This window comes from Patella vulgata, chromosome 5 (genome assembly GCF_932274485.2).
Source record: "Patella vulgata chromosome 5, xgPatVulg1.2, whole genome shotgun sequence".
Lineage (NCBI taxonomy): Eukaryota > Metazoa > Mollusca > Gastropoda > Patellidae > Patella > Patella vulgata.
Genome location: NC_065883.2, coordinates 54,501,023 through 54,518,233, shown reverse-complemented (window position 1 = coordinate 54,518,233; position 17,211 = coordinate 54,501,023). Strand labels below are relative to the sequence as shown.

The 17,211-nt window shown below is 34.8% G+C and overlaps 2 protein-coding genes across 2 annotated transcripts; both read left to right on the top strand.

Moving 5' to 3' along the window:
• The first annotated feature begins 102 nt into the window (after positions 1-102).
• LOC126821114 (crooked neck-like protein 1) lies at positions 103-2,928 on the top strand. The gene has a single exon (XM_050549439.2). It carries the CDS (start codon positions 535-537, stop codon positions 2,545-2,547), a length of 2,013 nt encoding a protein of 670 aa, XP_050405396.1. The 5' UTR covers positions 103-534; the 3' UTR covers positions 2,548-2,928.
• On the top strand, positions 108-16,607 carry LOC126821119 (mitochondrial ribonuclease P catalytic subunit). Its single transcript, XM_050549451.2, has 7 exons — positions 108-171; positions 8,159-9,074; positions 9,818-9,865; positions 10,775-11,015; positions 12,572-12,708; positions 13,643-13,835; positions 16,145-16,607. Exons 2-7 carry the CDS (start codon positions 8,170-8,172, stop codon positions 16,244-16,246), a joined length of 1,626 nt encoding a protein of 541 aa, XP_050405408.2. The 5' UTR covers positions 108-171; positions 8,159-8,169; the 3' UTR covers positions 16,247-16,607.
• Positions 16,608-17,211: the final 604 nt, after the last annotated feature.

Here is a 17,211-nt window from a genome sequence, read left to right as displayed (position 1 = left end):
GAGTTGTCTGGGATGAGTTGTCTTTGGGATGAGTTGTCAGGGAATCGTATAGGTTTATTCCGTGTTTACACTTTGGAAACAACTAAAAGTAAACACATGCGCACAATGATGTTCTTTCTTTTCCGGCATGGTGCTTTTCTGTACGATTTGCGTTTCACTTAAAAGTTAAAGGTACAAACAACCTTTACAACTATTTGTTATCTGTTCATTCGTGTGTATTTTTGCTATTAGATGCTGTCAATATAATATAATCTTTTGAGCGTGGAACATTAACACTGACATTAATTGTGTTACAGCTTAACGCCAATCAAATCACCACAACTTTGCAAGCATCTCTGGACCTATTTATAAAAGACTCTTGTGTGAGCTAGAAAACAAATAAATAAATATATATATATATAAAATAATAACGAGACACCATTCCATTCTATCATTGATTGTTGAAATGTTGTTATTCGATTAGGCTACTGATTGAATATTAGAACTAACTGAACAATAAAATTTTTTGTTACTAAGTAAAAATACACAATTAAGATGGAGACTACTCCTGATGGAAAAGTTAAAATGCCAAAAGTGGCCAAAGTTAAAAATAAAATGCCTGCACCTGTTCAGATCACGGCAGAACAGCTTTTACGTGAGGCTAAAGAAAGAGAATTGGAATTGGTTCCCCCGCCACCAAAGCAGAAAATATCTGACCCAGCAGAGCTTGATGCCTATCGAATGAGAAAAAGGAAGATGTTTGAAGATAACATACGTAAGAACCGAAGCTGGATGACAAATTGGATCAAGTATGCCCAATGGGAAGAAAGCCAGAAGGAATATCAAAGGGCTCGCTCAATTTGGGAGAGAGCCCTTGATGTTGACCATCGAAATATCACAGTATGGCTGAAGTATGCTGAGATGGAGATGAGGGCAAGACAAATAAACCATGCACGAAATATCTGGGATCGTGCTGTGACAATTCTTCCACGAGCAAATCAATTTTGGTATAAGTATACATACATGGAGGAGATGTTAGAAAACATTGCGGGGGCAAGGCAAGTGTTTGAGCGTTGGATGGAGTGGGAACCAGAAGAACAAGCGTGGCATGCCTACATTAATATGGAACTAAGATACAAGGAACTTGACAGGGCCCGTTCTATCTATGAAAGATTTGTTATTGTGCATCCGGAAGTAAAGAACTGGATAAAGTATGCCAGGTTTGAAGAAAAGAATAATTATATTATCAGTGCTAGAACTATTTATGAAAGAGGTGTTGAGTTTTTCGGAGAAGATAATATTGATGAGAAATTACTTATAGCTTTTGCTAAGTTTGAAGAAGCCCAGAGAGAGCACGATAGAGCCAGAGTCATTTACAAATATGCACTTGATCACTTGCCGAAGGAAATGTGTGAAGAGATATACAAACAATACACAATCCATGAGAAGAAATTTGGTAGTAGAGCTGCTATTGAGGATGTTATAGTTTCTAAAAGAAGATATCAGTATGAAGAAGAAATAAAAGCTAACCCCAGTAACTACGATGCTTGGTTTGACTATTTGCGTCTTCTTGAAACTGATGGAAATTCATCTCAAATAGAAGAAACTTATGAACGTGCTATTGCGAATATTCCCCCATCCCAAGTCAAAAGACATTGGAGACGGTATATTTATTTGTGGATAAACTATGCACTTTTTGAAGAATTGGAAGCTGAAGATATAGAAAAAACAAGAGAAGTGTATAAAGCATGTCTAGATATCATTCCTCACAAGGTTTTCACTTTTGCAAAGATTTGGCTTCTGTTTGCGCATTTTGAAATTCGTCAGAAGAATTTGAACAATGCTCGTAAAATTATGGGTACAGGAATCGGTAAATGCCCTAAAAATAAACTCTTTAGGGGATATATAGAACTTGAACTACAGTTAAGAGAATTTGATCGGTGTAGAATACTCTATGAAAAATATCTGGAATACATGCCAGAGAATTGTTCAACATGGGTGAAATATGCAGAACTTGAAACAATATTGGGTGATGCTGACAGAACAAGGGCGATATATGAACTTGCTATAAATCAGACTAAGTTAGACATGCCTGAAGTTTTGTGGAAAGCCTATGTTGATTTTGAAATTGATCAGGAAGAATTTGATAGAACACGTGATCTTTACAGACGTTTGTTAGAAAGAACGCATCATGTTAAAGTATGGTTAAGTTTTGCACAGTTCGAAAAAGGAATCGATGATGAGCATGCTGTGGAAAATGCTCGCGATGTTTACAAACAAGCCAACAAAGCCTTAAAGAAGTCTGATGACAAAGAACAAAGATTGATGTTGTTAGAATCGTGGCAAGAGTTTGAGAAGACTACAGAAGATGAGGATGCTATAGAGGCTGTAAATAAACTAATGCCACAGAAGGTGAAAAAGAGGAGAAAGATTCAGACAGAAGATGGCACCGAAGCTGGGTGGGAAGAATATTATGATTATATCTTCCCTGATGAAGAATCTTCCAAACCAAATCTTAAACTTTTGGCCTTGGCTAAAAAATGGAAAGAACAAGGACCTCCAGAATAAATCTTTTGATTATAGTAAAATCCATGATGAGCAAACTTTTGAAATAAGTGCTAAAAATACATTTAGATTGTGTATAAATACAGACACTCAGACGATACTTAACATTTGTGATGTAAAAATTGTTCTCATCTCTTAAAAGATACCATGTTTATTCATCTTCATTGTAATTCTATGTACATTTATGTTCCAATATCAGAAATCAATGTTTTGTTGTGGAGAGACTGGATGTTTATTTTGCTACATTCTTTGCCAGTCAGTTTACAAAAATTGGAATTCTGAAGTGCCCATAAAGTCTATTTTTGTAATCTCACTTTAAAGTAAAAGAACTAACTTTATAATGTTTATGTCAGAATAATGAGCCGATAAAAATATGAGAATGTTTTTATGTGGTGTTAGTTTTAAAAGTTACATAGACGTGTGGGGCTCAAGTGTTTTTGAATTCACAAAATGTTTGATCAAACTCTTTTGACATTATATAAATGACACCTGAGCACAATTTTTAACCATTTAATTTTGGTCCAAGAAAACCGTTAAAATCTCTAATGTCAAACTTGTCTTTGTACAGTACTGGTACGTCTACTGCTCAGGTGTTGATTGAGAAAGTTCCCAAGGATTTTCCAGAGTGGTTTCCCCTCGTGAGTGGTGTAAGACAGAGGGCTTGGCAAGTACAGTCTCTGGTCATTTGGATGGGACTAAAAACCAAGGTCACATGTACACGTTGGTATGCACGTATAGAATCCATGACATTTTGAATTGACGTAGCCTCCCTGTCTGTTAAAAATTTCCCACAGCACACTATATGGCTTCATTAGCCCTGTCCTTGCAGAAAAGTAGGATGTTTACTTCATTTCATGTCTGCTTCTAGTTAAAGTAGCTAAGTCTCTAACTCAATATCATCCAAAATCTTCAACATTGAAAACACTATTTATTTGTCAAATTAAATCAACATTCATGTTGTGATCTTACCGGAAAAAGATGGGCTTTTGATATCCAATATTTAAGACAAAATAAACATTTTACCATTGGTACACGAATCGTGTACCATAATGCGCTTCAGCCCCAGTTGTATCAAGAGACTCGAGGGACGAGGCTAGACACATTGCACCAAATCAAACGGCGTATGTAGACTGGAATAACCAGACGCTAGAAATTTGGACTTGCTTGAGACTGCTGGCTTATTTCGCCGAACATAACTGATTTGAAATTGGAGTGAAAACGGAAACCATTGAATGTAAATCAGTTTATATACATTCATATTACAGTATTATATGGGTTGCGACCCACTTTTGTCAATTTCTAGGTCCCAAATGTTAGCGATTTAGCTCCTTTAAGATACCACCATGGGGATTGATTATTTTGCCAAGAAGATGACTGGAACATTCTTCTGTTACCTTTAAACAATTATGCTATCCTTTATAGTGCTGGATATTGTGACTATTATCAGGATGTGATACCCATTACAATCATCTATACAGGTGTATAATTTTCTGGGCACAAATCAACTAAGATACTGTTTATACTGGAAATTCTGTTGAGATGTATCATGAGCCAGTTTTTCTGTGCATTGTGAGTCTTTTTTTTACCAGAAATCTGTAATTGTTTTTAGTGTAATCCGTAATAAAATTCAAATTCCAAGTAGGGCTTCAATACTTCTATTGCCCCTGACAAAAGTATTTATTTGTTTATAGCCACATTTTTTTTAACTTCTTGTCCTGCCACAATTTCTTATAAACACTCAGAAGGTCATGTCATAGTTCTTGACAGATTTTATTACAATTTGTAGGGATTGTTCATCAGGTCATCAAGACTAACGCTGTAAAAATTTATAATTTTTCCATCTCAAATCACTGAATTTACAATTTATGGGAAAATTTATGTCAGTTCTTGATGAATTCAAAAATTTTCAAATCATAATATTCTGTAACTTTTTACTGGGCCATCTTTCCAGTCATATTTTGAATTTTAAGGCTTTTGAATACAATCAATGACAAAGTTCTTGGAGTTTTGATACGCCCACATTTTCATGTGGACGTATTATGCCTGTCTGTCCGTCAACAGTTTGTTTGTGGACACTCTACAGGTCATAATTTTTTATCTCCCAAAGATCTTGGTTCCTTTCGATATTGACATGTATCGGACCATAACTTAATGGATTATGGCCCCTGATTGTACGAAAAATCACGTTTTTAGCTAGTGGACACTCTGTAGAAGTCAGAATTTTCACCCGATATTGATGAAACTTGACATGCATGTTTATATCCCAAAGATCTTTGTTCCTTTCAATATTCGCGCATATCGGATCGTAACTTCCATGATTATGGCCCCTGATTGTACGAAAAACCACATCTTTAGCTTATGGTCCCTGTAGAGGTCACAATTAATATCCAATTTAAAAGAAAACGTTTGAATATATCACCATTACACCGTAATGTCGGTCGAGTTTGAATTTCGTGAAAATCAGTCCAAAACTTCTGGACAAAATGGCCTCCCCTCGTACGCAAATAGTGTAAACATATCAAGGTTGTGAACCCTCTAAAGGCCACAATTTTTATCCAATTTTGATGAAACTTTAAATTTATGTTTATATCACAAAGATCTTGGTTCCTTTTGATAATTGCGCATTTCCGAACATAACTTCCTAGATTATGGCCCCTGATTGTTCGAAAAATCTCATTTTTAGCTTTTGTACCTGCTAGACATCGCAATTTGTATTCAATTTTAAAAGCCGTTTAAATATATCACTGTTACACATCAATGAAGATTTCGTTAAAATCGGACCAAAACTGCCAGACTGTACAAAAAATCATGTTTTTTGCCTTATGAATTCTCTAAATGTCACAATTTTTTTTATCCGATTTTAAAAACCGTTTAAATATATCACCATTCCTCCATAATGAAGGTTGAATTCAAATTTCGGGAAAATCAAAATGATACTGCCCGAATAAATTGCTGCCCTTTGTACACAAATTGTGTAAAAAAGAATGTAATATGAAGGTTGTGAACCCTCTAGAGATCACAATTTTTATCCGATTTTGATGAAACTTAAAATATATCTTTATATCCCAAAGATCTCCGTGCCTTTTGATATTTGCACATTTCAGATCATAACTGTCTGAATTATGGCACCTGATTGTACGAAAAATCTCTTTTGTTTTTAGCTTGCTCTCTATCCATCTCTTGTAAAATGTGGGCATATCTTGCCTGGCAACTGCTGGTTCAAAATCTAAATGAGATTGTCAATTGAAAGATACCCCAAAATATTCAGAATGTTTCGTCCATCACTTTCAAATTGTCTTACAATAAAGGATATATTTTTTTATGGAATATTTTATTACTTGGTGAAATTGTTTATTTGGAAGAAGTGTATGGAATTTGTATTGACCGATAGTTGTAGGCCCTATTATATAAAACTGATTTTAGGGCTAGCATGGGCGACTGTGTTACTGCCCCTGACAACCCTGTGTCATTTCCAAAGGTGCGCCTCTATCCTGTCCGTGACTTATCTGATGGAAGTTGCATTACATACTGTAAAGGCTACTACTTCTGTCAGGACTCTTTGGAAGGACTAGACATAATTTCCTTGTCGACGATTAAACTTTTGTGAGATAAATTAAGGTATATTGGAATCCTTTGTGATATATTTTTAAAGATTGGGGAAATAACAAAACATTTACAGACTTATTAAAAGGGCATACACAAATGACACATTAGAATTAAAAACCTGATGGACAGGAAGGTTAAATGTGCAGTAACATACTATAAACCAACAATTATTGTTTTCGGTCTCATTAATTATATAATTCACATTTATCAAGACAAGTGACGGAAAACCTTGAATCCTGTTGCTTATGTAATCCAATATAAACCAATCTGCAATCTAAACCAATCTGCAATCTTAACTAAAGTTATACCAATATTAAGTTCAGTTTATTTTGCTGAAGGTCATCTCTTGTTAGGGCACATACATCAAGTAATACACAGATTGTGATTAATGGGATCAAGGTCATTCATCCTCTACCATTAAAGGAAAGTTCCACAAGATCTTTTAAATGGCTTTGATTTTTAAGATTTTGAGAAAAATCGGAAGGCAAGTTCCTGGGTTCAGATTTCTTTAAATGTAAGTGTTTGGCCTCAGTTTATTTAAATCAGTTGAGGACAGGATGGAGGGTCCTAAAAAAGTTATGATCTACATAGCTTTGGGGCCCATTTTATGATTTAATTTATGTTGCTTTTGGTGAATTGGTAAGATTGCAACACGCTTAATTTGTGCATAAGCTAGAAACAGGATATAATCTATACAGCAAAACTAACAGCCCGTTTTCAGTTTATTCTCGAGTCTACAGGATCAGACAATCTGGATGCTTGTAGTAATGCTGGGGGGTTGGGTGGTCAAATGGTTAGCACATGGTTTCGATTCCCCAGTTGTACGTGACAAGGAGTGGGGTAACCCGTCCAACCTCTTTGGTTTTCTACAGGTCCTCCGGTTTCCTCCCACTGCTAAAGACCCCTACGTGCAAACAAAGTATTGAAATAAAATTTAACCATATATGTTTGTCCCGAAATTACCAAGTTTGTGTTAAGTGGACTTAAAACCCTATTTCTCTCACTTTCTCTGCAGTAATGCTTTGTCTTGTCTACCATTTGCCTTTTATACAACATTTATGATTGCTCCAAAAGAACTAACGGTATCTAAAATGAAGAAAAAAACTGTTATCTATCCAGGTAGCAAGCAACTTTATTGTCCTGAAGCAGTGGTTATGAGCATTAACAGCTGAGGCACCATTGCTACACTTAATAATGGCAAAGTGGTGTTTTAGATTAGTTATCTTCCTCTGGGTCCATTTCTTACATTGATTTTCTTTGGGAAAAAGCAGTGTACTTTGCATACTGAGACAGCTGCTTCAAGATTTCAGCCATCAATTTCTCTGCTAATGCTGCCTGGATTGAAATGTAATGGAATTTTAATTTTCTGCACCAACCAGGCTAATGAAGATGGGCACTCGCTTTGTAGTGTACTATATTTTAATTTTGAATTCCAATTTTAATGGTTCTTTATGTGCACACCAACATGTAAACAGGAAAAACCATGATGAAAAATCCTAAGGAACCTTCTTGGCAAACACTCAGATACTTGAATTGAAATGAATTTCCCAAAACTTAATAAATGTCAACTGAGTGATAATATAACACTTAAAGGTTTAATAGAATTAAAAACACAAGAGATTGTATCAACTGATTTGAGTGGTCTTCAAACAAATACAAAACCAATGGAAACAATAGGTCATACATGTAATTAAGTGTGGAAATGGTTAGAAAGCTAAAAATGCATGTTACCATTGGTAATCATCATATTCCATAAGACACTTACCATACCCCAATTTAAGTAAAACTGACACGCCTGTCCATTGCTCCATGTCAAATTGACACTTACGGCTAGCCCCCGGATCCATTCACTTTTTTGAATTGTCTTTATGTTTGTGTTTTCCTGAGTATGATGTCCTGTCTGTGTATTTGTTTTGGGGTAAATTTTGTATGGTGCAGTCCCCCTGCACTTACTATTACAGATGGATTGAATTCTTTCCTAAATATTCTCTTATTTTGATATTTACAGGTTGTGAGAAAATGAACATCTGTTTCCGCAGAAATTTGGCTTTTGCCCACCCACTCAAGAGATCAATTCAAAATGTTATTTCTGGAGAACTTGGAAAGCAATATTGCATAAGACCAAAGTCAAATAGTGCCTTGATGACTTTCTGTAGAATAAATCACATGTTTAGATCCAAACTTACAATATATAAATCCTCTTACTGTAACCAGCCAAAGCAAAGACAACAAAAGTTAAATCCATACGAGATATTTCGTGAAGAACTTAAATTAACTGAACAATTTCTGGATGAAAAACATATCAACTTTAACGAAATCGAAAAAATCTGCAAGGAATATGGCACTGTAGCAAGATTTTGGCAAACCTATTGCATGGATCATTTTTATCATACAAATAATATTAATCATGGCATAAAGCTCATGGAATATCTAGAAAAACACAATTCACAAAAGATTAGTTTGAAAACTTTGACGTTATTTATTGCTCTAGCAGGAAGGTCCGGTCACCAATATCAAAATTTAGTGTATAAAACATTTGAAAAAGTACTGAAGATAACTGATGTCTTTGATATGTCCTCCATTAAATATTTAATTCAGGGATTCTGTGGCACTGATAACTGGAGAAAATCTTTGGAGTTTTTAGAAATGGAGAAATTCCAAAGTAGCACCAAAAATGCAGGTATACGTTCCCCCATTATCATTAAAGCTCTTTATGAAGGTGACATATCATTGGCTATGAAGATATTGCATGAATTAGCTGCTGAGGGTAATGAACCAAGTCAAATAGTTTTTGTAGAAATGGTGGAGATGGCTGAAAAGAAAATCGGAACACTTAATATAAAAACACTTTTAGATTTACTAAAAGAGAAACGATGGTATCCTGATGAGAACACTGCATTCAAAATCAAGAATTATTTTCTAGGGTGGGTAATCTGTATATATTCTTCTAGATTTCTTATTTCATATTGAATTATAATGAATTGTATATATTTGGCTTAAAAACAAAAGGTTTAATCATGTGATTACATTTTCCTTTGAACTTGGCAGGTATATATATATATTTTGAAGAATAACATTAACAAGGAGTTTAGAATATTCTACCTGTCTACAGTGGTACATCCAGGGGTGCACAAACATATTTTGCAAGGGGGGTGCGCCATCAAAAAATCGGCCCACTTGGCATTAGAAAATCAAATCGGCTCACCATATCAATATACCCCCCCCCCCACACTTTTGAAGCGAAATTCGACACAACAACAAAGGAAAATTCACCCGCATAATCTCAAAATTTGTATTTCCAAAATAGACAGACAGTGATCATCATTATTTACATGAAATGTTAGATGTTCACTTTCTACTTACATGTACTGGGCAATGTAGCTACAGGTGCACAGGTGTTTCTCCATGGAGTAATTTCACCCAATACTTGACAATACAAAGTTTTGGATTGATTGAATATGTAAGATACTCCGGCAAACTGGCCCATTTTACCCTAATAAAGACGGCCCCTCAGCCAAAAAATCGACCCATTTGCCCCCCTCTTATGCGCCCCTGGGTGGGGTGTAAAGTTTTGAAGTTCTGGTCCATTTAGTGCAATTCAACATAAGGGTTAAATTGATGCCAAATTTATTATTTATCAGCTGCCAACCTATGATTTATATTTCAGTTTACAGGGTGAAGAATGGCAATGTCTCGATACCAATATTAAAAATAAGTGAGTAATTTACATGTAGTCAAATTTATTTGCAAACATTTTGTTTTATATTGTCGGCACCTTTACACCTTGTTGTAAAGGCTCTGCAAGCCAGAATCTTTGAGCTAGTCATCACACGTAACCCTATTAAGAAACCTTTTTAACCCACTATAGATAGAGTTTTCAAATTTTTTTTTTTTAACAAACTAGTTTTAATTGTGTGTCTAGTTGTAAGAAATAATATCAGTATCGGGCATCGGATTTGTGCCCATTTAATTCTCCTATCATCCAGGGGCGTAAATGTAGGGGGTGGTTCAACCCCCACCCCTCCCCAGGAATAAAAATAAGTTGATCTCAAAAAGAAGTGCACCATTCACTGCAGTCGGTCTTAAAATTATGCATCGGCAACTAGATGAATTAATGAGGTAAAAAAAAAATATGTCAAAATAGAAGGGAAAAATTCCAAATACTTAATGAATTAGTAAAACCCAGAAAGTTGGTTGAAGCTATCTAATTGGCTAAATAAATACAAATTCTGCAAATCATGTATGGCTAATACTAGTCTATATTATATGGAGACATGATATTATGGTGTTTCAAACAGATATTTATTGTCTGGTAACACTATGTGCTTGATTAGACAGGGCCGGCGGAAGCAATTCTTGATTGGGGGGGGGCTTCCATCCTAGGTCCTTATAGGCAAGGAGAAAAGAGTATTTGCGGCCAAATTATTGGGGGGGCTAAAGCCCCCCCCCCCTAGCCCCCCACTCCGCCGGGCCTGTTAGAATAACTTCATTTTATGAATTGTATCTTTTTTATTGGATTCACATAGTGATCTACTAATTTTATCCAACATTTTAAAAGACATAATTTCATTTGTATAAAACTGAAACTTTTTGCAATGTAATATGCTTTAATATCATTACTTAGTGGTGTTTGTCCTTGCTGTGGTGTTCATCTACCGATTGCCAAGTTCAATTCGTCAGACTTTGAAAACTTGAAGAAGGATATCATGGAAAAACTTATTGTTGCATCAAATGTTTTCCATAACACTAGTCCAGTGGAGATTAAAAGATTTATAGAATTTTTGAATACACAAGGCCCTTTTGATGTGGTTATTGATGGGTTGAATATTGGACTTTGTAAAACTCCTTTAAATCCTGGAGTTAAGGTATGTATTATTATCTTATGTTATACACCTACATTTAAATATGTTTGTATATCAGTCCTCTTTACATTACTACAATGTCCTTTATTTAGCTAAAGAGCTGGCCATTCTTGCTATAATAGTTCAAAAATAGATAATGAAAAATGAATATATTGAAAATTTCCATCAAAGTACTTTATTCTGAGTGAAAATATGAATGGTTGTAGTTTAAGAATAGCATTCTTGATTGTCATTGTTACCATAATAAACAAAATCTTGATACTCCTTTTTAACCTTGAATTATTAAATGGCACAAGTATTCTAATCTGTTCAATATCCAAGCCATCTGTTAACAGAGTATTGATTATGTCATGCTAATTTAATGTTTAAATTATAATTTATATACCATTTTTGAAGTCAGAAAAAAGATGTGTAATAGGCAGATTTTACTCTTACATAATACATCTTTAAAGAAATAATACTTTTTATTTGTTTATTGTCCCTTTCGAAGAAATGGGTTTGTTCTTCTGTCTGTCTGTCTGTCCGTCCATCCGTCTGTCCCTCACACTTTTTGGGACACAATAACCCTCTTTCTAATTGGGCTAGAATGTTCAAACTTGGTGCAGGTATTGATTAGGTCAATGCCTTGATGGAGTTCGAAGATGAGCATTTTTTGCTTAGGGTAAGCAGAGATAAGCAATTTGATTGGTTGATGCTTTGGGACACGATAACTTTAGTTCTAATTAAGTGAGAGAGATGAAACTTGGTGTATAGTTTCATTACATCAATACCTCGACTACATGTAAGTTCGATACTGAGCGTTTTCTGCTCAGGGTAAGCAGAGCGACAAGCAATTTGATTGGCTGAGACTGTGGAACACAATAACTCTCTTCTAATTGAGCTACAATATTCAAACTTGGTTTAGGCGTTCATTAGGTCATTGCCTTGATGGAGTTCGAAGATGGGCATTTTCTGCTTGGTTATAATGAAGTGAGAGTATAAGTCTTTTTCTAATGAAGTTTAATATCAAACTGACTATCTTGTACATAGATACAATGTTACAAATAATAAGACTAAACAATGTTCACCCATACTAATTAAGTTCACACAATTCAGTAGACTGATTACTATTTAAGGTATATCAGAGAGCTATGAAACTCTAAATATAGATTCATTATATCATTACCTTGACTAAGTTCGATGGTTTGAACTTTCTGCTTAGGCTAAGGAACGATAAGCAATTTGATTGGTCAAGACTTTGGAACATAACAACTCTGCTTTTAATTGAGGTAGAATGTTTAAACTTAATGTAGATGTTCATTAGTTGAATGTCTTGACTGAGTTCAATGATTAACATTTCAAGCTGAAGCTAAGCAGAGCTAATCAATTTCATTGATTGATGCTTTGGGACAAGATAATCTTGATTCTATCTGATAAGAGAGTGATGAAACTTAGTGTATAGTTTGATTGCTCGATACTTTTGAAAAAAATAAATGTGCGATTAATTAATATGTGTCATCTTTTTATTTTGGGATTTCGGCGGGGGACATCAGTCTCACTTTTGGCTTGTTATTTTATAGTTAAGACTTGCTGTTGAATATTTTACAAGTAAAGGTAAAAAGGTGCTTGTTATTGGGAAACAACACATGAAAACCTGGAAAAAAGAATCAATGAGGCGAATTCAGGAAGAGGCAATGTTATTCTATGTAGATAATATGTAAGTATATTCTATGTAGATGATATGTAAGTAAAAGCACGTATCTCTTGACATAAGAATATTTAAATTAATGTCACCATCATAATTCCGCAGTAAGTAAACCATGAAAAAAAAATCTATAGAACCATGTAGAGTTTTGTTAAACAAAGCATTAATGTAGATTATTTTGTCTTATGTGTATTAGTTGACCTGCCTGGTTTTTTAAACTCAGATTATCAAACAAAATATACTTTATTTTCATCGTCATTACAATGTGATTACCAGCAATACTTTTGACACTGCTTTTGAGCCTTTATTTAAAGTTACAATTTCATTAAAATAAAGCCCTAAAATAGATGATGTCTATAAAGAGTCCTACCTTGTTAAAGAATAATCCTATTAATTCTGTAATTCACTATTGCCAGTTGAGAAATTGGCAAAAATAACATTTTCATCTTCAAATTCAAACGTTTGAAGATAGTTATTCCATGGTGGGAAATAGGAAAACAAGGGAGGTAATTGGGAGGTAATTGTGTTATTATTTCCGGTGTGAAGATGTTTAAGTGTGAGAAAGATAACCTATGATCGTATAATAGTGAGTTGACAACCTATTGAGCAAAAGACATAGAAATAATTATGTTTTGACTTTATTAGAAAATATGAAATTGTAACTTTAAGACTATATTTTGAGTAACAAACTTTTATTGGCCATCTGTCCCTTTGAGTGTTTAAGAATATGCAGAAATTTACTATCATGATCCTGTTATCTGCATAATTATTCCATGTACGATTCCAGCAGCAATCATAAAAAACACATGTATGCAGTTAAGAAATCATCTGAATCATCTGCTGGCAGATGCCTTATAGATAACCAGTACAGAATGAGGTCCAGTCTGAACCACACAGATGTCTTGGCTGCAATTTATATCTACATGTAGAATATTACTCATTTTAGATCAGAAGATGACCCTTTTATTCTCTATGCTGCCTGTCACAGTGGAGAAAATACTATGATTGTTACAAGGGATTTTCTTCATAACCATAGTACAAGAATAGGAGTAGAATATCAACAGCTGTTTAACAAATGGTTGCAATGTCGAAAAATACCCAAATTTATATATACAAAATCAGGAGAAATTTTAATTTGGGTAAGACAGTTTCACTGATTATATTTTTTGTTAGAGTACAACAAACAAATGATAATTTATTCAACAACTGGCATAGTCTGATCGATACCAGAGGGGCTGTGCCTGATTTTCTTTTTGAAAAAATCTGTCACAGGTGCCTTATTTCGAGGGTTGGTTGTTTCTCACTTTATTCAGTCATTTTGACAAACTTCACGCCTTAAATTTTAATTTTTTATGCCCCCGCGCATGTGTGCCACATTGACACGAGAACAACAGCTGCAAGTTTATTGAGACCTGACAATAACAGATGATAAAAGAGATGGAAATAGGGCTTTAGCGTCCACTCAAAATTAACTTGGTCTTTTTGGGACTAACCTTTAATACATCTTTATTTCAATAGGGGGGGGGGGGGTCCGAATGGTTAACACATATGTATCATAAGGTCTGTCATTGAGTCATCTTGCATGTTTTCGATTCCCCCGGTTGTACATGACAAGGAGTATCGTCGCTGTCCAAACTCACAGGTTTTCTCCAGGTCCTCCGGTTTCCTTCGACTGCTAAATAAAATTGAACCATACATTAGTCCCGAAATGACCTAGTTTGTGCTTGCACACATGGGGGTTTTTAGCAATAGGAAGAAAATGAAGGTTAAGGCAGGCCAATCTACTCCTTGTCATGAACAAGCTTGGGTATGAAACAACAACGCTTGACTTAATGACTCATCTTACAATCTTAAATGCACTACACTAGACTACATTCTGACTGAATGGTCTGCTAAAGAATTTAGTTGAGAGAATCTAATAATGATTTTCAAGAGTAGGAGCTGCAGTGTCCGAGATCTAGGCGTTTCAATCACGGTGTTGGCTATGGTTTCCCATTGACAGGGGTGCAGTATAGAGGGTCTGGCAAGGAACAGTATCTAGTCCTTAGGTTGGGATAAAAAAACAAGATCCTTTGTTCATGTTCATGTGCACGTAAAACGACCCCCGTCAGCTGGAATTCGAGGAAGATGAGGTGGAAACACCACTGTCTGGGCAAGAGTTTCACCACAGCACACAGCATGGCGTATGCTCTTTTAAAATGGTCTGTCTGTCTTTTTTGGGACACAGTAACTCTCCTTCTAATTGAGCTAGAATGTTCAAATGTGGTGTAGGTGTTTATTAGGTAAATGCCTTGATGGAGTTCGAAGATGAGCATTTTCTGCTGAGAGTAAACAGAGATAATCAATTTGATTTGTTGATGCTTTGGGGCATGATCACTTTGGCTCTAACTAAGTGAGAGTGACGAAACTTGGTGTGTAGTTTCATTACGTCAATACCTGGCTAAGCATAGCGATAAGCAATTTGATTAGTCAAGATGTTGGAACACAATAACTCTCCCAATGGAAGTAGAATGTTCAAACTTGGTGTAGGCATTTATTAGATAAATGCCTTGATGAAGTTCGAAGATGAGCATTTTTTGCTTAGGGTAAGCAGAGATAAGCAATTTAATTGGTTGATGCTTGGGGACACAATAATTTTGACTCTTAAGTCAGAGTGATGAAATGTGGTGTATAGATTCATTATATCAATACCTTGACAAAGTTTGATGATGAGAATTTTCTGCGTAGGCTAAGTAGCGATAAGCAATTTGATTGGTCAAGACTTTGGAACATAACAATTCTGCTTTTAATTGTTCTTCATTAGGTGAAAGTCTTGACTAAGTTCAATAATTAAAATTTCCGCTAAAGCTAAGCAGAGCTAAGCAATTTCATTGGTTGATGTTTTGGGACAAGATATCTTTGTCTCTAACTGATGGAGAGCGACGAAAATTATTGTATAGTTTCACTACCAGGTACTTCAAAACCTTGACTTGAGTTTGATTGTGAACATTTTATGCTTAGACTAAGCATAGATAATCAATTTGATTACTTGATACATTTGAAAAAGATAAATGTGCAAATAATTAGTATGTGTCATCTATTTATTTTGGGATTGCGGCGAGGGGACATCAGCCTCACTGTTGGCTTGTTTTTCATTCGCTCGGATGGTACAGAACAGTCAGGACGTTAAACCCCCATTGCTTTCATTAATAATGTTCGCAACTTTTGCCACATTTGTGGTGTTTGTTGAGTTAAATAAGACTAACTAAGTCACATGCCTGACTGTTTTATGTGAATATTTTCTGCAAGCATTGAATGGAAAGCAACATTCAGACAAGTGGGTTTGACTGTGGTCCACTTAGTGTTAATGTGGATGTATAATAAATGCTAATAATTAATTCTGACATACATTGGCTTTCAGCTAAAGTTCTTTATGATATTTTGTAAATATTTTATTTGATTTTATTAGGAACCAAGTGGGCATGAAATAGAACCGTTCCATACCACTGATAGTTGGCATATTCCATACAAATATGAAGATGGCTTCAAATGGTTGTGCTTAGTAAAATAATGTTCAACAAATGGTTAGACTGAATGGTTGGTTGAATTGTTTCAAATACTGGCTTAATCTACAATTTTGTTTTATTATGGATTCGCTTATGGATGTCAACACTTTTTTTTTGTGGTCATCCATTTAAGATTTAACAACAAATAGTTGATATTTTGACCAGTTTTTATTGATATACATGTAGAACCCATTTTTACAAAAACAAAAGATGAGACTCCGAGAGTAAATATCTATATAACTTAGTATACTTGCCCCATCTAATATCTGTGCAGAATGAAAATAAAGTTAAATCTTGTTTATCATTGTTAAAATTATACATATTCATATTGTACATGTCAAAAATATGTTTTCTCAATTCTTTCAACATTGTCTAATTCTTTGTGTTCATACTTTAACCAACAACCCACAGAAATTTGAAACATAACTAATAACTATAAAGTAATGAAAAAATATACCTTAAAACTCCCTCTTATAATACAATTATGGTACTACTATGGCTGTAACTATGAATTACTGTATTTTGTTGCATGTCACATTTAGAGACTACAGGATGCATATGAGGGGAAAAATTGATAATTAGTCTTTGCAAGATAGCGGGCATATGATTTGTAGCAATTGAATGTAGTCTATATAACAGCTGAGCCATGCATATTTGCAGATTGTGGCAAGAAGATCTGAGAGGTTTACAGCATCTTTTACTGTAATAAATGGATCATTGAATTTGGATTAAATGTGGTTCAAAGGTTGACGAGGGCATTAGCTTGACTGCTATATTAATATATAATGTAGTGTCTCGCTCAAGCCCTTTAAACATCTTATAATGCATACACTATCCGTCACGTGAATTCCTATGAAGTCGTCTCACATGTCAATACTTTCCACCATCTTGTATAAATAAAAATTCCAAGTCAAAGAGACGATGAAACCCACACACTCGAAAAAGTAGGAGGGCGGAAGATTCCCCTGTA